The sequence below is a fragment of the Asparagus officinalis genome, chromosome 10, assembly GCF_001876935.1.
Source record: "Asparagus officinalis chromosome 10, Aspof.V1, whole genome shotgun sequence".
Taxonomy (NCBI): Eukaryota; Viridiplantae; Streptophyta; class Magnoliopsida; order Asparagales; family Asparagaceae; genus Asparagus; species Asparagus officinalis.
In genome coordinates, this window is record NC_033803.1 from 47319599 (window position 1) to 47345407 (window position 25809).

At 36.2% G+C, this 25809-nt stretch overlaps 1 protein-coding gene across 1 annotated transcript in view; it reads left to right on the forward strand.

The window, feature by feature from the left end:
• The window catches only part of LOC109826164 (succinate dehydrogenase subunit 6, mitochondrial), a 14374-nt gene continuing 2657 nt past the window's right edge, over nt 14093–25809 (forward strand). Inside the window, exons 1-2 of the mRNA XM_020393154.1 lie at nt 14093–14406; nt 14544–14646. Of these exons, the coding sequence (XP_020248743.1) occupies nt 14218–14406; nt 14544–14646 (292 nt within the window). The 5' untranslated portion in view covers nt 14093–14217. The remainder of the gene's footprint in view (nt 14407–14543; nt 14647–25809) is intronic.

Below are 25809 nucleotides of genomic sequence, written 5' to 3' on the forward strand. Positions count from 1 at the left end.
TTTAGAACATAGTGATCTCGGTCTCCTAAGATATGGAGGCATCAGCAACCTCCCGTACTGAAAGAAAACATTGAGACACTTAATAGCGACAAAAGCTCGATCAAAGTCCTATCAAAAATATCTGAGCTTGACGCTCTCCTGTCTACCACAAGCCGCTAAATCTAAGTAGTCCCACAAACTTGCTCTCATAGTCAACTACAGACATGTATCCCNGCCTTTGCCGCTGAAGATACATATTGCTCGTCGAAGAAATAAATGAAATCCTCCCAGGTAAGTATTATACGCTGCTCCGGTGTGAGCTGGAGCCTATACCATCCTCTAGCATCGCCTTAAAGGCTGAAAGCTTCCAACCTCTACTTCTAGATCGAATTGACGCTAAGCATATCTAAGATGTTCCCCACATCTTCCTTCCATTTATGGGCTACATGTGAATCGATGAGCCTTGGAACTCTGGTGCCCTCAACTTCTGGTACCTCTCTACCAAACAAAGTCAACCCTCCTGCTCTGTGGCCCTATCAATAGCTGGTGGTGGCGTGGCTTCTGGTGTTGCCTCTGCAATAGGTTCAGCTGGCGAAACCTGATTTGTCTTTGCTCCTTAATCGCTGCTAACCGGGCTGCAAACAGTGCTATGAGGTCGATCAAATACTATGGAGCCTACTGTGGCTCGAGCTCTGGCTCAGCTTGCCTAGCTCCCTGAGTACAAGTTCCTCTACGACCATATCCTCATCCCGACATCTATAAATTTTAGGAGAAGAGCTTATAATACACAGTAAATGAGACCGCAAGCATAAATAACATAACATATAGTAATAGGAAAATTTTACCACATATCATTCATAGCATACTTTATAATCAAAGTAAGATAGTTATCATAAAAAAATTATAATTTTCAAGGTATATGTATAACGTCCCCACTCAATCTAAGAATTCTTAGCGGACACTATACATGAATCCTAGGAAACTCTATCCTAGCTCTACAACTCGACACTAGATGATCCTAAGGATGCTAAAACTAGAGCTCTAATACTAACTGTGACACCCCTGGTTTCACACAAGGTTATAGTCCAAGGTGAACCCAAGGATGTCAAACCTGTCATGCACCCACACTATGCAAAAACATATTTCACCATCACAGTAATATCTCTCTAGTGGAATCAAACAAAAAAATGTAGGTACAAGCAGATAAATAAAGGTAATAATGCAATGAACATGATAAAGGAAAGAGAGAACAAATAAACATATTCATGTTCCAACTGAATAAAAGAGAGTACAACTAATAGATTGAAACAAATATGAAATATCTCAATACATAGAGTCAAATGAAAATAGTGCTAAGACACTCAACCTTCCAAAATAAAATACGTCTCTAATGTCTGAAATTAGACAATAACTACTGTGGAGTACAAATAACAACTAATAATATATGACAGTGAGCTAAACTGTATCTCCATTAACCTGCAACTCTCTGGATGCCAGGCTCCCTGCCTGAAAAGAGGGGAAACAACGAGTGTCAAAACATTAGCAAGATCATCTCCACCCTCCCGGGGGAAGGGGGTTAGGAGTATAAAAATATAGGTTAATACATATAGATATATAAATCATCTATCCTGAACTAAGCGCAAATTAATATTTAGAAATTCACAATACGAGAATGGCTATGTCGAGCGAAATAATCCAAACAAGGAAACACTCATGTATATACCTCATATCTCAAATGGTAAATCGCTAAATACCAACCATAAAATCCTATGAATAAAAGAGTAAATAAAAGCAATACAATTCCAAACCTCATCCAATACAAGTAATGTACAAATATCTCATACTACCCTCGAGTAAATAACATGGGAGCATGAATACAAATCTGCACAATCCTCTAACAGAATAAACATCATAGAGTATAGTCTACCACATTCTCATTGTGGTATGCCAACTAACCCACTCTGAGTGTAGTCTACCACGATCTCATTGTGATATACCAACTAACCCTACTTAAGCATCCAAACTTATCATGAAATGCAATATATGTCACTCTCTATCATAACAAACTCAAAATATAAATTACGCACCTCCAATAGCTCGTGCGAACTCAGACCCAAAACGAGTACTCCATTAGTCAAGCATGTGTCTCGATGTGTAGACTCGTAATTAATGTTCACGATCAACTCATGTGTCCAAAAGTAACAAGTTCATAAAATAGTACCAACCAGTCAACCGATACCTTACATCGGTCGACTGGCGGTGATGTGCATGAACCATGCACACGAAATAGCCATTGACCAGTCGACCGACTAGATTCAGAGCCAAACAGTGAGGTTATGAATCGAGTTCGGTCGACAGATCTTGTCCAATTGATCGACCGACGCTAGTGTCAGGTTTAAGTTACAGGTTTTGTTACAATGCATCAAAAATCGATAATTTTTGCAATAAACACATGAATTAAAACTTGTTTAATGTAATTAGGGTTCACATTGCTACATGAAATCAAAATTATCATCTTGAGGGGATCTAGCAACCCTAGCATGCATAAATTTGTTAAAAACATCTTGAATACCATAAAACTCAATGAAATCACATATTAAATTTATTTCAGATCTGAATCCAAAACAAGTAGTCAGTTTTAAAACTTTTTAACACAGAAAAATCAAATCTTTATATCATACAGTTTAAAGAAACGATCTCTACTCATAAAATAGGTTTTAAAATCTGATAAAACCAAATAAAACCAATTAAAGATGTGTTTGAAGGAGATGAAACTCACCTTAATTTTGTGCTGAAACTCCCAAACACACAAGAGACACGATCCTTCTTCACCAAACGTCGACGATCTTGCCCTCCTCTTGATTTTCGCTTCTCGAAGCTGTCAAAATTCACCAAAGTAGGTTCTAGGGTTTAGAGGGGAGAGGGTGGCTGTTTATTCACGTGAAAGGTGAAGGAAAATAGGAGAAATATTGTTATATATATACTTATATACGCATACGGGCTGAACCAAAACAAAACTGACCCGGAACCTAAACTATCTAGACTATGCACCCATTGGTCGACCGATGGCTTGCCATCAGTCGACTGATAAGTACCTATCGGTCGACTGATGGCTTGCCATCGGTCGACCGACCATAGGTGTATTCTGCCGTCTAATTTCTTATGTTCGTGCATGTTCACTCTATTAAACATGTATATATATGTACTTAATCGATCTCAAATCGATTACAACCATACCCATTCATCCCAGAATAGTATCAAACATGATAAAAATTATTTAATATTATTTTTTATAATATATTCAAATTTATGGTATTTTACAATATCACATCAACAGTGACCCCTTGCTTTCTTCTTAAACGCGCCTCAGATATTGCTAACCATCGATTGTTCAAATTTCACTCGGGCTCTGCTAGCTAAGTTTGAATGAAAGAGGCCACTGTTATAGCATACAAAATAGTTTAAGCGTCGATCCCATTAGGAAGACGATACGTGTCCCATCTTGTGCTAAAATAGTCATATTTACAGAGGGACGACACGAGTGACTCCAGCGGTCGACCCAATGGGACGACAACTTGTGAAACTAACTAAAAAGATAGTACTTGTCGACCTACCCATAGGATTAAGATGAGAATCATCCTCACTTGGCCTACCACTCTAGTTGACTTCACTCCTTGTTGGCATTCAGCCCTTCCAGGCTGGGAACTTGCGAGGCCGACTAGAAAGGCAATGTTTGCCGGCTTCCAATGAGATGAATCGGAAGGTAGTGCACCCTCAAGCCCCCTGCTGACAGCTAATCATCATTACCTTAAATTCTTGATTAGAATCATCCTTACTCCAGCTCCGAAAGTCTTTATGACTTATTGAACCTCGTCAACACTATGTGCACCTTGTCATCCTTACATTAAACGCTTGGATGACTCACCCCCTTCAGCGGCTGACACCTATAAAGTAGATAACGACCAAACCGCTAGATGGACTCAACCAAAATTACATATATACACTTCTGATCTACCATTGATAATCATATTTTATTACAATTTTATACCGTCATTATCTATTTTTAATGAATAAATATATCATTAATAATTGTTTTTATCTTTAATTGCAGGTTAATGAAGAATAAAACCCAAAAATCCCATCTCTCAACAAAAGCTCATGAATTAAATGAAGAACACAAGCAAGAGCCAAAAATCCCAAGCCTAGAATCAAGCCGAGTAGCTTGTAGAAGCCGGAGAAAATAAAAAAAATCAAATATAAAAACAAAATATATTAATTATGGTTGGCCGCAAAGAAATGACGATATCTCTCAATCCGGAAGGCGGAATTTAACATATAATATATGAAAATCGCCTATCTCGACGAGACGAAGCCATCTGTGGAGGTAGATTTTTTATTGGACATCGATGCCAGCATCGATGCTGGTATCGATGGCTATGATTCAGTTACAGATTAATTGCTGATTTTTGATGGTTTTGGATAAGGATTCAATTCAAGGGCTCTTATTCATTGATGTTTACTATAAATAGGGGTAGAGAGTGAGGGGTTAGAGGTGTGAAAATTTTTGTAACTCCTTTTGGAGAGGAGGGCTACTCTTAATTGAGAAGGCCTTCCAAATTTATAACTTTTTGTTACAATTAATAATATAATTTTTTCACCACTTTAAATATTTCTTCTCTTTGTTGGATGATGAAGATGGAGATGAAGAATTATTTAGAGGTTTGCATTTCTTTTCTTTTTCTTTTTTATTTCTCTTTTATTGCTTATTAGTTAGATTTATTTGCATGCTTGTAATTAGATTTTATTTTCTTGTTTAAATAGCCAAGAGGCTAGAACCCTCTTGCCTTAGATTTATTTCATACTCATAGATTAGATTTATTTCATACTTATAGAGTAGATTTATTTTCTTGTATTTTTATAATTTATTTTGTAGTTTAGATTTTGTAATTTATTTTGTAGTTAGATTTTAATTTCTTGTACTATTCACCATGAGGCTAGAACCCTCTTGGGTTTAGTTTTCCTTTTTGTTTATTTTTACATTCTTTGATTCGCCTTTAAGCTAGAACCCTCTAGGGAATCACCTTTTTCTAAGAAGATGATTTAATTCTAGATTACCCATATCTTTAATTGAATCTGCTATCTTTACATTCTTGATTTTTTTAATTGTTTCTCGATTTTTATTCATTCTTCCTTCTTGCCTTGTTAATCACATTTATTTTTTACTCACTTCCACTCTCAAATATATTCATTTACACAATCACAATCATTCTCTCCACAATCACATTCACTCATCACTCCTATTTGTCACGCACACAACATAAGAACCGATTTTATATTTTCTCCTACAAAACACCTTCCTCGTGGGATCGATATCTTAAATACTATAACTTGACACGGTTGTGCACTTGCAACCTTTTTGGTACATGTTTATGCCGCATCAAGTTTTTGGCGCCGTTGCCGGGGAAGGTGCTTAAGTAGGTTTTAATTATTTTGGTTCTTTAACTTGTGTGTTTTTTGTGAAGGAAACGCTTGGAGCTTGAAGATCGCGGATTGGAGAGCTAGGATTTGAAGATTTGCTTTCGGGTAAGTCCTCTTTCTAGTTTTTAATTCCACCCTTTAGCTACTTCTTCACAATTAGAGACAATTAGGACTTAAAAAAAAAAGAGATTTTATTTTTTGTTGACCATAATAAAATTCATCCTTTACTTTGACATTTACTAACAAGATAATAAATTCAAACAAATCCCCCCTTCTCATTTGTTTGATTGTTAACCCTAATTAAAAAAAAAGATTTTTCTTTTCCATCCTTTTTAGTTGCTTTTAATTCATAGGGTTGCATTTCATATAGTGTAGGAATTCACCAAGTGATTTGAGCATCTTGATTTGGCACACCTTAAAAATATTTTTAAGGGTAAAACCCCATAATCAAGATAAGGTGAGGGATTTCATCACCCTTTCCTTAGCCCAAAAATCACTAATTCCTCACTACACCATCCAAGCCTAATAAAACTCATTAGACGTTAGCCCTAAGGATTCGAGCTCAATAAGGAACAAAGAATCCTTAAGTGCACCGGTTTAAGTTTTCTTGGATTAGTTGGTGTCTAAGGTAAGGTTTAGGGGTTGCATAAAGCACTCCGTAAGGAACGAGGTACTTAATTGATCTCTGATCACCCTCTAGTACTATCCTTACCTGGCTAACTACCCGGGTAAAACTTTAATCTTTTCACTTTAGGAGTTTTTGGTTAGGAGCTAGTCTAGTTGAGTTAGGCTTAACCCTAGAGTTAGAGTGATTGAAAAGTGATTGATTTTGATTTGTTTTAGTTAGGTTTTTCCTCTTTTTTCCATTCTCTCCTCATTAAAAAAAAACTAACTTAAAAAAAAGTATAAAAATAAATAGTTTTGGTGTATGCAATTGTGGATTAGGGATAATACACATCGATTAATTCGCTTTGAACCAATCATAGAAATGGAACATCCTAATCCACCCGTTCTTCAAGATATGTGCTATCCTATTAGGAATGCAATCCCCTCTTGCATTAGGCTCCCCGAAACAAATGGAATAAATTTTGAGCTTAGACCGCATTACATAAACATGCTTCCAAAAATCCTTGGAAATGAAACAGAAGATGCATATATTTTTATCTCGGAATTTGAGGAAGTGTGTATTATGATTAAAATGAGAGAATTAACAAAAGATGCCATCAAACTCAGATTTATTCAATTTTCTCTCAAAGACAAAAGCAAAAAAATGGCTGTATAGCTTACCCGTAAATTCCATCACTACTTGGGAGGAATTTATCACCGTTTTTCTTAAGAAATTTTTTCCTATCCATAAAACGGTGAAGCTAAGAAATAGCATCATGAATTTTAAAATTGTCTCGGGGAACAGCATTCAAAACTTTAAAATTATCCCGGGAGAACCTTTTTGGAAGTATTTTGACCGATTTAAAGATCTTCTCATCCAATGTCCTCATCACGGTTTAGAAAAATGGCGATTGTGCCAAATAATTTATGAGGGATTAGATTATTCTGTAAAAACTTTCTTAGAATCAATGTGCCACGGGGATTTTATGAGGAAAAATGCAGACAAAACTTGGGAATTTCTAGAGAGTCTATCCGAGAAAACAATGCAATGGGAACACTGTGATGACAGGGTTTCATCAGTTCTCAATTCTAAGTCTAGTGGTCCTTCCTTGGAGTCAAACATTACTTCTGAAGCAAAGATGGCGATAATTCTACGGAGGTTAGAAGCCTTAGAAATTAAGGAACGAGCTCCAGCTCAAATCAATCATGTTTCTGCCCAAGGATGTCATAATTGTTAGTCTCCTACCCACGTTTTAGAGGAATGCCATCTCCTAGGAAATAACCGTGTATTAGAACAGATGAACGCTGCATTCCAACGCCTTAGAAATGATCCATTTTCTCCAACCTATAATCCAGGTTGGAGAAATTATCCCAACTTTGCATGGAATCAAGAAAATTCTCCCGGAACTCAAAACTTCACTCCCGCTTCGACCCAACAATTTCCTAGGGGAAACACATTTCCTTTCAATCCACAATTTTAACAACCCAATCTGTCGTATCCAAATCAGTCTCCTCTTCATCAAGCTGTAATTCAGACTCCTCACAATCCAGATCAGGATAAATGTCTCAATGTCTTGGAAAGGGGTTTGGAAACCATAATTAAGGCCTCCACTCAAACCACGAATATGTTGACTCAAACATCTAGCACTCTGAATTCCTTCATGCAATCAACCGGACAAATGCTCAACTCCAACACTCAAGCTATAGCTAGATTAGAATCCCAACTTGGTCAACTAGCTAGTGCCGTGAGTGAAAGAGAGAAAGGAAAATTTCCGAGTCAACCCGTGGTCAACCCTAATAACACTGGATGCAGTTCATCCTATGAAGCTCAAGTGAATGCAATCCATTCACTTCGATCAGGTAGACAGGTCGATAATCAAGTGAGAACTCCTCCAAGTCAAACTTTTGATCCGGTACAAATTCCTTCTCCTTCTCCTTCTGATGAATCTATTCAACAATCATCCCCCTCAGATGATCAAGAACCTGAACCGGAACCTGAGCCTGCTTTTGATAGGTTTAGACCAGTTGCTCCTTTTCCAGATAGACTCAGGCTTAGGAAACACTCCCCTCAAGAGGAGAAGATCCTAGAAATATTTAAGCAGGTTAAGGTCAATATTCCTCTCTTAGATGTAATTGAACAAATTCTATCTTATGCTAAATTTTCAAAAGAATTATGCACTAAGAAGAGGAGAATAAATGTTCCAAAGAAAATCTTTTTAGCCGCCAATATCAGTGAAATGCTATCAAATCCCATACCTTTAAAATATAAAGATCCAGGTTCCCCCATCATTTCATGTATCATTGGTAATACTCACATTGATAAGGCGGTTTTAGACTTAGGGGCCAGTGTCAATTTGCTTCCATATTCAGTCTACCAGCAATTGGGTCTAGGTGTACTGAACCCAACCAAATACACCTTACAGTTGGCTGATAGATCTGTTAAGGTCCCTATGGGTGAGTTAGAGGATGTTCTGATTAAGGTTGGAGATTTTATTTTTCCAGTAGATTTTGTAGTCTTGAAACACAGCCTGTTTCCAATCCCAAAGGACAGACACCTGTCATCTTAGGACGACCTTTCTTAGCCACTTCTAATGCTCTCATTAACTGTAGAACTAGTCAAATGAAACTGTCCTTTGAGAATTTAACTGCTGATCTCAACATTTTTAATCCAGGGGACCAGCCAAATAATCAGCCTCTAAAAATAAATTACATTCAAGAAAGATCATAAGAAGAAGAAGAAGAAGAAGAAGAAGAAGAAGAAGAAGAAGAAGAAGAAGAGTCTGATTTGAGTTTTGAGGAAATTTTTGATGAAGAGTTAGAGTTTTTAGAAGAAGCAGATCAGGTCCTTGAGAATAATGAAACTGTGTTAAACATTTGCTGCTTTGAATTAAATTTTGAAGAACTCTTTCTTGATGAACTTAGATTCTTGGAGAATAATCAACAACCAAATTTTCAGAACTTCACAGAAGAATTGGTTGTTGGAAAACAAAACTTCACAGTACAAGAGTCTAAGTTCATTAAGAAATGTAAAATGTATGACACCAATAATACCTACCTTACTTTGTTGCAAGAATTATTGAACACCCCGAAATGCTTGGAATTTCACATTATTGATTATATCATTTTGAATTTATTTAAAATCCGGGGAAGAATTTTCAACAATAAGGTAGGATTCAATGTAGAATATGAGCTCTTCGTATTGAACACTTCATTCTACATTATTTGTTTTGTTTATTTCAGAATAATAAAAATAATTTATTCTTCTCTCATTCGAGAGTTTCTTATTCAGTTGAAAAATAATAATAATAAAAAAAGGAAAAAAAGAAAAAAAGAAGAAAAAAAGAGAAAGAAGAATAAATTTTTGATTCCATCCTCCTCAGAAAGAAGAATAAATTTTTGATTACATCGTCCTCAGACCAAAGGCAATTACAGATTTTTATCAGCCGACCAAATGTAAGTATTTCACTTCTTATCTGCTTTACTTTCTGCATCATAGAGTTTGCATTAAGGACAATGCAAAATTTAGGTGTGGGGGTGGGAATTAGTTATTTTTTCTCTTTGTTTTACATTTTTTTGTTGCATTTTTGTCATTTTTTATTTTTCCAAAAAAAATTATAAAAATAACGTCACTTGCCAAATTGATAGAGTTATGTAATAATTGATTTATTTGATAAATTTTAAATTTTCTAATCTGTTATTTACTCAAGTTCACTTTTTATGATAACTCTAAATAAAATTCTTAAGAAATGATTTTCAAAGTAGTATACTTTACTTAAGCCTTAACTTAGATTTTTATTTAAAATAATGGAATACATGCTTAGCTTAGAGTTAAAAATAATTTTTCAAAGTGGCTTGACTTACATATTTTTTAGAATATATACACATATACATATAAAAAAAAATTTTAAAAATGGGCACCAAAAAGAAAAAAAACTCTTGAATTCAAGGTGATTCTATCTTATAAAGCCTAAGCTGATCGAGTAATTAAGCCCAATGAGTATTTTCATACTTAATGACCTAAGCCCAATTGGGTTGGGATCCATTGGCCCAAAACTCGTTAAATAGTCGCTTAGAAAGCCCGTTAAAGTAGAAAAAAATCACCAAGGAAGAAAGAGTTAAAAATAATAATAATTTTAAAAATTAAAAATAAAAATACTAATAAATGTTTTATATATAGTTATATTTGTATATATGGTCTTGGAAAATATTTTAGATCAAGCAACTTGAATATTATTTTAAACAAAGAGTTAGCATGTTCTTTTCAAAACTTTTAAATTAAATTTCTAAGTTTGGCTTGGTTTTATATTGCTATAATGAGAAGATTTTCTAGGAAATTTACCTTAGAGTTATATATAAAAATGTTTTCTTAAGTAATAACTGGCTCCAATTAGATTATCTAAAAGTTATCAAGTAAATTTAGTTATTTACTGACTTCTTTAATTTGACAAGTTGACCGAATTTTGTGGGTATATTCACTGCAAACCCTCACGAGACTACAACTCGTCCACTAGGGTAACCTAGGGGTTCAAAGGCTTGTTGTATGCGCTAAATACAACCGCGATTCCTGCGAAAGTGAGTTAGGTTTTCTTTTCTTTTTCGTTCTTTGCTAGAGGACTAGCAAAAGTTTAGGTGTGCGGGTATTATATACACATCTGATCTACCATAAAAGGAAATTGAAGTATGTTGCTAAGGGTATGCTATTTTTTAGCAACTTTTAGCAACTTTATTTTGAACTAACGTCATCGTTGGGAGAACCACTAGAGATCCTATCTCTAACGTCTCATGAATCCTTCATGTGCAGGATAGGTTTTCTGTCTTGAGAACCAACCATCTGAGCAAACTTGAGGATCCTAACAACCATAATTTCCATAAAATAACCTCATGTTCGATAACTGATATCAACATAGTTTATCATCTACTTCATCTGAAGATGGCAAGAGAAAGTAAACTGCATCCATGAATGGAAACCAAAGAGGCATGAAAAACAAGCCCATATGGTTCAATTTTCCAAAATCAAAATAATATATTTTCTTGTACTGAGCGTGTTCACTCGAAGGTTGTGCTCATGCACTCACCCCAATGCCATGTCAATCATGTTCTGATAGCAGATTGAGGAATCAAAAATAGAGAATCTTCATTGAAAAACCTACTTGAGTGCTTATGCTCGTTGTTTGGGCATGCATGCTTAACACTGTAAACCAAATTGCTCTCGGGAATTTTACTAAGCGTATGCATTGGATAGATCCAGTGCATGCGCTCATGCTGAAATCTACGAGTTTCAAATCTTTTTCAATCAATGCCTCCTCAATTCAAAACCAAATCGTAAACTAACTTCAACCCAAGTTCTACTGCCAACAGGAATATATTCCATCACGTTTCATATTAAATGATCAAGTATTTCTAAATTCACCACACAACCTTTGAGCTCGGAATCTAAACTAAAAATGAAGACAACCCTTTATTCAATCTACTCAAAACTATAAAACTGTAGAGCTCACAAAATACTCAAGACCTACGAAAAATCTCATCAAAACATGGATTAAAAACTCTGTCTTGTAAAGTTAACAGTAATTTACAACAATGAGTCCTTCTACTTGAAAGAAATTATGGATTGAGATCTACCTCTCAGAAAGATTCTCCCCTTGATCAAATCTCACAAAAATGAAAAATAAATCCTTTCAAAATCTAACTTGTATCACTAGCAAGAGGAGAATGAGAACTCTAAAACTCATAAGTCTAAATTTTAAAAAGAAAAATATTATGCAGGAAATTTCTCAACATTTTTCAATGTGTTATGACAATGTTATGGATTCAAAAGCTCAGATGTATGGTGTTTTTATTTTCCTACCATATCTCGGTGCATATGGTGAGCCCGTAATAATTTGATCTTTTCTGGAGAAAACCCGGAAGCTTGGAAATTGGCATCTAATGTGGCTCATTTTATGCTATTCTGGCCAAGGAATTCAAGTAAGAAGAGGACACTGAAGGAAATTGTTAAGGAGAAGAGAATAACAGAATTCCTCTATTCTAGTAATGACGCTTTTGTTAGAGTAGGAAGATCACATCCTCGGTGTTAAGATGTAAACAATATCTTTTCTCTCTGTTTTGAATACTTTCTCTTTTGTTAGCTTTTTAAGCTAAATTTGCTGGGCCTATCAACAATTTCTTTTGTTGTTTACAACTTATGTTTTGTTTTTATCACCCATATGATGTACATTGGTTTTTATCTATTTGTGATAATAAGGGAATATGGAATGTTGTAAAGAGTGGCGATAAAGGTCCGCTTCTCTTTTTGAATTTTTTAATCCTCGAAATTACTTTTAGATACTTACTATTATATCACATCATGCGTTGTTTCTAATATAACTTTTGGTAGGACATCTCGCCCTACTTCTCCTTCAAAAAAAAAAAAAAAGATTCCAAATGTTATTGGTGAAAAAAAAATTAAGCAAGAAAATACTTGCCTTGAGTATGGTAGCGATCCTCTTTTTGGCCTCCAAGCTCTCCAATCTCGGCCCTAATACATGAGTGAGAGGATATGAAGCTTTTATATTAGGGATTAAGAAGAGGGTTTTTGTTCATTGGGTATCCATTCTATTGGATCCAAACCGATAAGCTAATTTAACATAATAACCCATTTATCTCTCCATTAAGGCTCAAACCATTATGTAAACCCAAGAAATCCAAATGAAACACAAAACTTGATTTAACAAGCATAAAACAACATTTGTGACTTTATACTTGATGAAAAGCAACCTGTATATATTGAAATGGTTTAATCTTGATCAATCTATAGATTCAACGGTGATGATGTGTGTGCAACTATAATAGTTACGCCCTGTGTGTGCTTGTGTGTGTATATGGTTCCTGTCTTATCTAAAAAAAATAAACTTTCCAAATGTTTATGTAAAAAATTAATCCTATCACAAGAGCCACACATGGAAGGGCTACATTTTTTTGAGGAATTGAAGATAATGATGTAGGTAGAAGAGAGAGAGAGAGAGAGAGAGAGAGAGAGAGAGAGGGAGAGAGAGAGAGAGAGAGAGAGAGAGGACTGAGGTTTTTAATGTGCCTCATCTACTCCTCTACACAAATGAGAAAACCCAAGATTCAGTGTTCATGCACAGTAAATGCTACAGTAGCATTTACTCTAGCATTATCACTGTAGCAACATAAAACTAGATACTGTGTTTTTTAAAAATACTATAGTACACGGGAATACTATAGCAGAGGCGGGACACTGTAGGAATTAAAAAGGTTCAAAACACTATAGCAGTTAAAAACTGAAATTACTGTAGCAATCAAAAAACTGAAATTACTGTAGCAGTGAAAAACACGGTGTTCCCACTAGTGAGCGTTGGGAGGAGAAAAACTGACTTTACTTTCAGAATAGGACAAAAGTGAGTTGGCCTTTCAATCTCTCTTTCTCATGAGCATAGGCCTTTTTGCGGGGTTGAGGTTCGTCACATGGGTGTGTTTGGTGGACCCCACTAAGAGTGGTAGAGGGATACATAAAGCGTGTGAGTGAATTCAAAGTGGGTGTCGCTAGGCATCACAGCGGTTCACGGCTACGAGATGCCCTTTATGTAGTCCTTGCGATCACTTCCGTGATCACCGATCTTAGAAATGGTAGACCGACCCGAACCAAAGGCCCCTTAGAAACCGTACCGAACTGCCAAAGTTTCAACGATTTGAACCGAACTTTGCTCATCCCTCGTTTCCACACGACCAATTGATAGTTCGCACCTGGGTCTTGCCCCCACCCAGAGCATTCTTAAGCCTCCGCCGCAGGTTTAAGGGCCTGTTTGGATTCGTAGGGGGTGAAGGGAAGTTAAGAGAAACTGAGTGAAGGTAAGGGAAGGGAAAGGAAGGGAAGGGAAGGGAATTCCCTTCCCCTTAGTTACACCCTAATTTGGGGGTAACAATTTTTATACTATTAGGGGGTGAACCAAGGTGAATAGAGGTGACTTCACCTCCTAGTGTTCTCAAATAAAGTGAATGGAGGTGAATGATTCCCTAACTTCCCTTTAACCTCGTTCCCCTCAATCCAAACAAGCCCTAAAATACCGAAACCATCTGGTAGGATCGCGAGGAAAGGCGATCAATCCTTGTTGGTTCTCGAAAAAAACTAGAGAACGAGAGAGAAAATAAGCAATGGCGGATAGCTCTGATGTCCTGGGGTTTTTGAAGAGGCATTTCGAAGACGTTAAGGATCACTGGAAGAACAACTTCGCCTTCTTGGATTACTACAAGAAGACGCTTGGGAGGAAGGAGCCGCTCCCTAAATGGACCGATGCGGATGTCGAGGAGTTCATCGCCTCCGATCCCATCTATGGTCCTCAGGTCTTGATCAGACCTCATCACTAATTTCCTCTTGTTTTGATTTCAATTCGGGTCAGCTAGGGTTTCGATCCAAGAATTTGCTTTTGGAATTAAGGGGATCTCCTTTAATTTTTCTGTTAAATTACTGGTTTCTTCAGTTGAAGGCAATAAGGGAATCAAGGAAGTTTGCGGTTGCTGGGGCGCTTGTTGGTGCAGCACATTTGGGAGGGATTTCGTGGAAATATTCCAAGAGCCCACATGGTATGTTATGGTTTGGCTTTTTCTTCTCTTGTAACCAAATGTTGTTACCCATGTTTCCGATTACAAACTGTTTAATTTGGACTTTAATGGTTGCTTTCTAATTAATAACTTTAAGACATGCTGCAAAATAAATTGGACTCCACTCAGCTGCTAAGTTGTAGGACTATGTAGTTTCTGTATTTTTGACTTTAATGGAATGATTACTAAAGGTTTTTTTTTTAACATGACATCTGCAACCTAGCAAAATAGTTTAATAAAACAATTCATTCAATGAAAACATGCAAGTTATAATAGTAAGGGAAAAGTAAATCTTGATGAACTCTCAAGTTTCCCCCTAAAGTATCAATTTGCCTATTTCCCCCTTGAACTATGTGTATTAGTGTATATGACCAATCTGGTCATTCATGAGTCAACAGACAAATATTTAATTGATTAATGATGTGACAGTATCTTTCTTGCATTTCTTGTATTTTATGAAATTTTAAAAATTGATTTTTCAATTTCGAAATGGATAAAGAGTAAAAAATTTTGGAAGAAAATAGTTAATAATTTTTTTTTGGTTTGAAAAAAGGAGACAAACTAATAAAATCATATGAAGAAATGCAAGAAAACATTGTCACATCGTTAATTTGTTAAATATTTGAGTTGAGCTAACAGAATGACCACAGTGGCCTAGTTTAAGGGGCAAAATAGGTAAATTGATGCTTTGGGGTGGGGGAAGAGGAGTTGAGAGTTCACCCATACTTTAAGGATGAATTAGTTATTTTATCCTAATAGTTATGGATGGAAGTTTAAATCTTTTCACTTTTTTATGTACAAAAGAAAGAAACGAGAAAGGGCTAAACTTTATGCGAAAAGCTAATTGAAAAAAAAAGAAAAGAATATATACTGTATGAATTATTTTGTTCTTTTGGTTTTATAACTTGTAATGCAATGGGTTATATTTACGAATAATAAGTTGTATGGAAGTAGTTGCAAGTAATGAACAAGATATCTCTTTCAATTTTAGTAGTTCACTATATATTATCATTTCCATATTATTTTTGGCTTTTGTTTTCCCATATGTGTTATATTCTAAAGACATTTGATAAGGTTTTCACATAAATCCTCTAGGCTATGTTTAGATTGAGGGGCATAGGGGAGTAGAGAAGGTAGGGGAGCGCATTCAGCCCGTTTTGGATAACTTTTAATGAGTTAAGTATTCCCCCTAGCCCCTAGGTCCCATAAGTTCACCCTTAAAAGTACAAATTTTGGCCTCCCACCCCCGAAATTAGGGTGGAACTGAGGGGAAGGGAGTTCTCTTAACTTCCATTCTCTTCTGTCCTCTATTTTCCCTTGACCTCCCCAACCTCTAATGAAATCCAAACATGCTGTAGTGTGATGCAGGACGGTAGAATGAGCTATATCTAATGGTCAAATAAATGCAGTAAAACAAACAAATATGTGACTGCAAACTCTAAACTAACAAGACAAGATTTCTATGATTCTAGCATTTGGATAGTTGTTATCCTAAGTATTAAGATGCAAAAGCATCAAGTTTTCATAACCAGTTGCCAATAAGATGATAACTATCAGTAAATCTAAAAGTTGAAATATAAATGTTTTAAGTTAAACAATCAAATAAAGTGAATATACCCAGCGACAAGAGTTGCTGCTATTTTTCGGCCTTAGGCTTGCTTGGTTGACAGAGTTCTTCCCGATTGCTTGCTAGAAATTTCCTTTGGTCTTGATATACAATTCAAATATAGTGCTTGGGGGTATTTTCTAGATTGGGAGAACTATTGGTTGAAGAAAAATGGTATCATAGGTTGGACATTGCTGTTGGGAAGTTCTTAATGGCTGGATTTGATTTCTGGGCATTGAAGGAGTGCGGTGATTCTTGTATGGTAGCATGCAAAGCAAATGTTGATTGTGATGATCTGTACCATGTCCTCCATTGCAATGATTATTCCTAGCTAAATGTTGATTGTGATGCTCATGCACAGTTGCATGGAACCCGATTCGTTGCGGTTTACTAGAGGGGTATGGGAACGTGGTACGCCACTCATTAGGAATCGGGTACGAGGGGGTAGACTTGTATGGTACATCACGGAACGTGGTACGTTTTAGGTTTAGTTCTTAAATGCCAGTGGATATCAGTAATAATAAAAAACCTTGAGAATCATGTTGCAATTAAGATATGCATACTATATTTAATTTTTTACTTTTTTGTTGTTTATTCTTTCGAAAAGAGTTATTTTTTTCAAAATTTTAATTGGTTCATTCTAACTTGGATCGCTAGAGTTGGTGAATCTGGTCGTGTTCTAGGTGAATCTAGGACGATTGAACCTGGGTCGCGGTTCACTATAACGTACCACATTCCCAACTTCTATGTCCTCATCTCATGTCGTTCTCGATGTTTGGTAACTCTAGGGTTCTGGAAGTGCATTAAAATTGTCTAACAGCCTCTTGACATCTAGCAATTCTTTGTCTCGATTCTTTCATCCATTGTGATTCTAACTCTTTACCATTCTTAAGCATACTATCTGTATAAACAAGTGATCTAACCTCATATAGGACTACGATTTGATGCATGATGCTAGAATGAGTATTATGATCTAATAGTCAATTAATTGCATTCATGCAAGCAAATAAATGAGAATGCAATTCTTAATTGATAAGATTTCTAAGATTTATAAATTGAATGATATAGGTGGGGTTCCCTTTGATGATTTATGAGATAGATGCAATTCTATGTGATAAAATGCAAAATAATTTAAGATAATCAAGTGAAGTGGCTAAAAGAATAAGTAACAAAGATATATCAAATGTGATTCTAGGTTTTGTTTGGGCCAAGGGGAGGGTATTAGAATAGGGGATGACTAGGCTAGTCTTAGGATTTTTTGGTACTACACCAACGAAACATATGCATCATCAAATTTCATCAAAACCAAAAGTTATAATATTTCAAATCTGTTAGTGATTGTGTGATGGGATTTCTGTTGGTGGGATAGAGCTTGTAAGTAAAATTCTATTGCTTCTATTGGTGGTGGTGTGATGGGCTTTCTTTTGTTAACAATGGAGATAGAGTTTGTAAGACAAGAGAGAGGGAGAAAAAATGGGGAGATGATGGAGAGGAAGAGAATGAGAGGAATTTTGAAGAAGTAGCAAAATGAATACTTTTTTAGGCTTAATTAAAATTAGGGCTATGTTACACATTATTAGTTACAACATTAGAAGAACAAAAAATTAAGGGGCGTACATATCAAAATCTTTTTTTTTCTTAAGAAACTGCTCAAATTCCTAAATTCAATTCATTTACCTTCAATCAAACATGCTAAGGCTTTACATGTGTTCAACCTTTAGACTCCTTGAATGCACATTGTCTTCAGTGCTTGTGAACTCAAAATATTGGTATAAAAGCATCTCAGGCTAGCTTGATAGATTCAACTCATAGCTATCCTTATCCTAGCTTTCAATGAAAATGGATGAAGGGTCTATTCAAAGTAGAATCAAGTACAATGTTCTCATTTTTGGGGTGTTGTTTTACACTAAACAAGAGAGGCTTGGTTATTGTCAGAAGCCTGTGTCTATGACGCGGCAAGACCCAAGGAAGTAGGTCCTAAATAGCAGATGTTGGAGTGGGATGCGCTTTGGGGTTGCGAAACTAAGATCGAGAGACATTGTTGGAATCGGCCTCACCGGGTTCCTCTGCGTCATCTTCGAGCTTGATCCTAGAGGTTGTTCCAACACAAACAACTTGTCAGGTGTAAAGTTGGTCATGGCAAAAGCCCTTTTGACTCTCAAATGAACTAATCAAATTTGAAAGAAGCAAAGCTATGATAAAAGGAGTTTTTGACTTTGATAGTATGTAAATGAATGTGAGAAAAGGCGTTAAGGTTGTTTTCATCCTTTCGTTCCCGTAGTACGGGGCTGTGTAGTAAGGAGCACAATAACCATAAAGAGAATAAGGAGCTGAATGAGAGGGAGGAAGGTCAACCTTCTCCATAGGAATAACTACTTTGACTAGCAGTATGGTAGATTCAGATGATACCAAGAGTTCCTTCTATGCACTGTTGTACCTGGTGTTGATAACTATTTTGTACTTTAGAAACACAGAAAAACATAGACATGACCATATATCTAGTCAAAAAAGACCAGTGCAAAATGTCCTTTCAACAATCAAAAAACTTAAAGTGCATTAATTTTTGTCACCTCATTACATGAACTTTTGGGTAAACTTTGTGTTATAAATGTAAGGTACTTCAAGTCTTTGATTAGGTATTCCAACTGTGAACTATGTACTTCAAGGAGTTTTGGGGTTTGATTCAACTATATCAAGTTAGTTTCAGAAGGTAATAAATGCCTAAAATATCAAATTGGTATATAAAGTGGCACCACTTTATGACTTTAGTATGTAACATGATCTTGCGATGAATTGGGATAAAGGGTGATCCACCTGACGTAATGGATCTTGTAAAAAGGAAATTAGTAGAGTAGTAATATAAAAAAATCTTAGGAGTAGAGCATTACAAGATCCTTCTATTCCAGCAAAGAGACTGCAATTGCAGCACATTGTACTTATAGAGTCTATTACAACTAGGAGCATTGAGTCTTATTTGTATTAGGAGTATAAATTCTATTGTAATTAGGAGTATGAGTCCTAATACAACTAGGAGTAGTATTGAGTCCTATTACAGCTAAGAGTATTAGTCCTATTTATGCTAGGAGTATGAGTTCTATTGTAATTAGAAGTGTGAGTCGTCTTGTGATTAGGAGCATGAGTCCTATATGATTAGAAGTCTATAGGATTTGAATTACATATGAGTCCTATCTTAATTAGGAGTTTGTAATTTCAGATTTAGGAGTCCTAATTAATTAGGAGTTGTAGTCTTATTCATAGTGGATGTTTAAATAGAAATTTTATAGAAGAATTCTATTTAAATAGCAAGTCCTATTCATATAGTGACTCTAATCAGAGTTGTTGAGATATGAGAATTCTATTTAAAGAGATGAATTGTAATCTATAAATCAACTTAGCTAAGAAGCAATACAAGAAAATAGAGCATTGCTCGCTTTATAAAAAATCTATCTTTGTATTTTATCTTTGCAGTTGTAATTCTCTTTTACCTTCTCTATGTTCTATCCGATTTGTCAGGTGGATCAATTAGTATCAGAGCAAATAATATCCTACCATGGGGGTTTACTGTGCATGGTCGCAACTCAACAAAGATCACATGACACTGAAATTAGATCAAATAAAGAGCTTAAGGCGATAGTGAAAAATAACCTCAACGGATGGCAAAAGACGATTTTATATCACGGATGGCTAGGTTGGAGGTATAAATTCTTTGATGACCTTGGGTGGAAAATGTGGTGTTTTAGATTTCTTCAAATCCCTCTTCTTATAAACCAAACACAAAAGATTCAGCAAAGGAGGGTAGATTTTGATTCATCGAAGAAAGTAGTAGTTTCAGATTATGAAGATAATGGAGGAAAAGAAGAGAAAAGAACTACTTTTGTCAAAGTGGTGGCGAAGATCGATATTTATGTATTCGATGGTGCAGTTGATTCAGAAAAGGTAGATAGTCGGATAGATCAATTGGATATGTATTTCATGATCTATGGCTATACTTCAGAGCAAAAAGTTTGTTTTGCAAGACTAAAAATTAACATGTCATGAATTGACTTGGTGTAATTCTTTCATGAAGAACCACAACATGTCTACTATGAACTGGAGGAACTTCAAAGTCGTTATTCGCAACCAGCTTTATCCTAGCTGGCACGAAGAAGATCGATGGATCTAGTGGCAATATCTTAAACAAAAAAGTATGATCAATCAGTGCAGGATATACCACTGAGTTTGATAAGCAAGCTATTTTGTTAGGAGTACCAATAGGTGAACAGAAAATCTTGATGAGGTACATTGGGGGAATGCACGAATCAATTCGGAAGGAGTTGAACTTTTTTAATTTCCAACATTGAGGAAGCTAGCAAGAAGGCTATTGTAATTGAATGGAAGAACAGTAAAAGTTTTAGGAGGGATGCCAAATTTAAAGTGAAGTCATACTCGAACAAGGAATAGTGAGGGGAATCTAGTAAGAAGCAATCTAGTGCAACTCGAAAGAATTTCTGTGATTATTGTAATAAAAGTGGCCACATAAAGGAGAAGTGTTGGGTACTTCATCTCGAGGTGAACCCACGAGCCGACAAAAAAGATGATCGACGAAGCAAAGGGAAGTCTACATTGCATGTTGGTAGTGTTGAAGAATTGCCAGAACTACAAAAGGTAGATGAGAGACTTGCTTTGATGATAAAAATATGTGACTCATGATGATTCAAAGATGCGAGAGGATCTTGTCCATCTAAAAATACAAGTGAAGAAGAGCGTGATTTGAAGTAATAGTAGATTCAAGTAATCAAACGAATCTTATTTCAGAAGGCTTGGTGGCCAAGATGGGATTAGATGCAACACCACATCCTAAAGCATATCTTTGGGATGGATTAAAAAAGATATAGAGATGCATATTTACCAAGCAGTGCACTTTCAAGTTTACAATCACAAACAAATACGTTGTTGAGGTAACGTGTGAGGTCCACCCAATTGATGTATATTCTGTGATACTTGGTAGTCCTTATTTATGGTATATGGTGCACTTCTAAGTTTACAATCACGAACAAGTACGTCGATGAGGTAACATGTGAGGTCCTCCCAATTGATGTATATTCTGTGATACTTGGTAGTCCTTATTTATGGTATATGGATGCCACAAATTATCGAATGTTGAGGAGGTACAAATTTGTAAAGAATGGTAAAGAGTCCATTATCAATGCTAGTAAGAATGAAGATGATCCTATTTCTCTAGTTACATCACAAGCAAAATATATGGTGAATGCTAGTGAGAAGTTTGTGTTACTATTTATTCGACCAAAGAATGAATTGAACATATCATACACTTTACTTTCAAGTAATAGTAAGCAGGGAGAGAAGATTGAGGATATTATAAAGGATTATGATGTTTATTCCGGGAGCCAAGGGGCTTGCCACTATAACGTGCGATGGAGCATGGAATTCAATTGATTTCTTATGCTTCTCGTTCAAATTTAGGGGTGTAGTTAGAGAATAATGAGATTATTAAGCAACAAATCTAGGAGCTATATGACCAAGGCATGATTCATCCTAGCTCTTCCCCATGCGAGTCACCAGTCATTTTATTGTCGAAGAAAGATGGAGGGTAGCGCATGTGTATCAATTATAGAGCCTTGACCCACATTACTATGAAAAATTCATAGCTTTTACCTCACATCGATGATCTAATTGATCAAATGCAGCCGGCATGATACTTCACCAAACTCGATTTGAAGTCGGGTTGTCATCAGGTTCGGGTTAAGGAGGAAGATCCTTAGAGATGACGTTTAGGACTAGACAAGGACTATTTGAGTGGATAGTGATGGCATTCAGTTTATGCAATGCCTTTGCTATTTTCATGAGACTGACGAACGAGATACTCCATTCTTTCTTAGAGGGCTTTATCATTGTGTATTTAGATGATATCACGATGTAGAGTCAAAGTTGAGAGGAGCATATTCTATATATCATAAATGTGTTAGAGGTGTTGAAGCAATGATGACTTTTCTTGAATAAGAAAAAGTGCGAGTTTGAACAATCAGTATTGGTTTACCTTTGTTTTATTATAGGAAGCGGATATTTGAAGGTTGATCCATCAGAAGTGGAGGTGATTCGGAAGTGGCCTACACCAAAAAAAGTAACTAAGGTTCAAAGCTTTCTTGGAGCATATCAGTATTTGAGGAAGTTCATATGACACTTTTTGCATATCGCTTCGCAGCTCCATTGCATGCATGCAAAAAGACGACCCAAAGGTTTGAGTGGACAAAGAAAAATGACGTTACTTTTAATCTACTCAAGAAAATGACATGTGAAGCGCCTGTATTGGCTTTACCCAGTTTATAGAGACCGTTTGAGGTTGAAGCTGATGCATCAAGATATGTGATGGGGGTTGTTTTGACATAAGATGGGAAACCCGTGGCTTACCATAGTGAGATGATTCATGGGCCATTAGTAAATTATCCAATCTATGATAAAGATCTTTATGCATTGCACCAATCGGTTAAATATTAGAGGCCATATTTTTTAGGGAGAGAGACGATCGTTCACGCCAACAATCAATCACTACAGTACCTCAATCGCAATCTAAGTTGCAACAAGCTTGTCATATGAAGATGTCCTATTTACAGTAGTTTCGTTTGTTGGTGGAATACAAAAAAGGAGGCAAATAACAAGTTGGCAGACATGTTGTCAAGACCGTCACAAGGAGGAAAATCTTTGTTAGTTGCCTTCAAAATCCAACCTCTATGTTATGATGAGTATGCATCTCTATATGAGGGAGATGATTACTTGGGGCTAGAGATAGAAAAGCTGAAATCAGGAAAAATCATTGAGTTCCTATTGAAGGAGGGACTGTTATATAAAGGAGAGCAATTAAGGAATCTCTATGTTATGATGAGTATGCATCTCTATATGAGGGAGATGATGACTTGGGGCTAGAGATAGAAATGATAAAATTAGGAAAAACCACTAAGTTCCTTTTGAAATAAGGACTGTTATATAAAGGAGAGCAATTAAGGAGAGCAATTATGTGTTCCATGTGAAGCAGACAGAACTGACATACATCTAAGATAGTAGGATATTTTGATGCGAAGAAGGCTCTTCTGAATCTGAGGCAATATGTTTATTGGCTGAGTATGCAACATGATGTAACTCATTATATTCAAGGATGTGTGCTATGTTGTACTTCAAAGCTAGGTAATCAAAAGATTGGACTTGATACGTCTTACTAGTGCCAAGCCGACCGTATAACTATGAACTTTGTAGGGGGTTTACCGAAGACCAAGTCTGGGCACAACTACTTGTTTGTGATAGTAGATCAATTCAGCAAGATGGTTATCTTCCTTGTAGAAAATCGATTTCGGGAGAGGAAGCCGCAAAGCTATATTTTAAGTTTAAATGGATTCATTTTGGACTTCTTTTTATTATTTTTGACAGTGATAGTCAATTTCTTAGTGTATTGTGCAGAGCATACGGGCTATGATGCACACTCCACTGAATTGAAGTACCACTTTTCATCCAAAGACGGATGGACGGACATAAGTTATTAATTGAGCTATAGTGCATATGCTAAGAGGCTATAATTCTAAGCACCCAAAGACTTGGGATAATAGTATTCCTCATCTTTAGGTTCCCTTCAATAGAGCCGTACATAGTTCCACAAAGAAGTCTCCATTTGAAGCTTGCTTGGGTTGTTTATCACAGTCCCTTCGATCTTGAGTTTTCAATGACTTCAAAGGAGCTAACAAAGAACAATGAGAATGAGCAGTTTAGAACACACCGCTTCCTAGAGCGTATTCAGAAAGTGTACGAGAAGATTGAAGCGCAATTGCAACGATCTTAACAGAGGTATAAAGATTGATATGACAAGTATCAAGTTAAATTAGAATTCAAAGTGGGTGATTTAGTTTGGTTCCAACTAAACAAGGAGAGGTTAAAAGGTGAAGGAAAGAAAATCAAACCTATTTGATATGGTCCATTTAAAATCTTGAAATAGCATGGAGACAATGCTCATCAACTTGAGTTGACTACATATATGTAGATTTACTGTGTCATGAATGCTGAAAATTTGATGCCACTAGAGCCTTCCATGTTAGATGAGGAGGATGAACATGATGTTGTGATTTCACCATATGATGTATTCATTGAGAAGGAGGCGCCGCTTAAGGATGAATGTGTTATGGAGCAGAAAGTTCGTGCAACAAGATAAGGGAAAATCATGACCTATCATACTTGACGAAAAGTTCAACAACCAAGCCGAGCGAAATGGTATAGTCAGAAGAAAGAAATGCATGAGTTTCTCCACTAGAAGTTCTTAGCTCACCGGGCTTCGGTCTTCCAAAACGGGAGAGTATTGATCAAGGAGGATCCTTCTATTCGAGTAAGGAGACTGAAATTGTAGCATCTTCTAAAGTCTTATTACATCTAGGAGTATTGAGACCTATTTGCATTAGGAGTATAAGTTCTATTGTAATTAGTATGAGTCCTATTATAAGTAGGAGTATTGAGTCCTACTATAGCTAGAAGTATGAGTCCTATTTGTAATTGGAGTATGAGTCCTATTGTAATTAGGAGCATGAGTCCTCTTGTGGTTAGGAGCATGAGTCCTCTTGTGGTTAGAAGTCGGTAGGATCTGAATTACATATGATTCATGTCTTGATTATGAGTTTGTAATTCCAAACTTAAAAGGAGTTCTAATTGATTAGGAGTTGTAGCCTTATTCACATTGGGTGTTGTTTAAATAGAAATTCTGCAAGAGAATTCTACTTAAATAGTAATTCCTATTCATATAGTAACTCTATTCAGAATGTTATTCATATTTGAGATCTCTATTTAAGGAGATGAATTGTATTTTGTAAATCAAGTTAGTTGAGAAATTATATAAGTAAACCTTAGGAGTAGAGCATTGCTCGCTCCACCAAAAATCTATATTTGTATTTTATTCTTGCACTTGTCCCTTCTACCTTCTATTCTTTTCTATCAGATACATTGGGTGGATCAAAAAGTCTATAAGTTGTGACAAAAAGGCTACTCTGGTCACATGTACCATCTTTTGATGGTGAAAATTAAGGGATATTGCATATATAGCCCTCAAATCTCCTACATTTTTAGATTTATTTCTCAAGTTTTGATATTTGTAAAAAATCCCACATCTCTCTCAGCTCCCCCACCCGAATCTCCAATCCCCAACCTCTGCTCTCTCCCACTTCCTTTCCCTCTCACAGATCCTCACTCTCACCTTCTCTCCCCTTTTCTCTAACCCACCCATCTTATCAACTTCTTCAACTTCCCTCTCCATTTCCCCTCCCTCTCCTCTCCTCTCTTTTCCCTCTCCTCCGCTCCCTCCTTCGCTTCAAGGTGAATGTCTGTTTGATGTTGGGTCTGAGAGAGGAAGAGGAGGAGGTTGGGTTTTTTATGATTAATGGGTGGAGAGGGAGTGAGCGGGAAAAGGGGATGAGAGAGGGAGGGAAGGAGAGAGAATTGGTTCTTTTTTTCAATTATAAGACTTTGGGAAGGGGAAATCTGTAAATATGGGAGATTTGGGGGGGGGGGGGGAT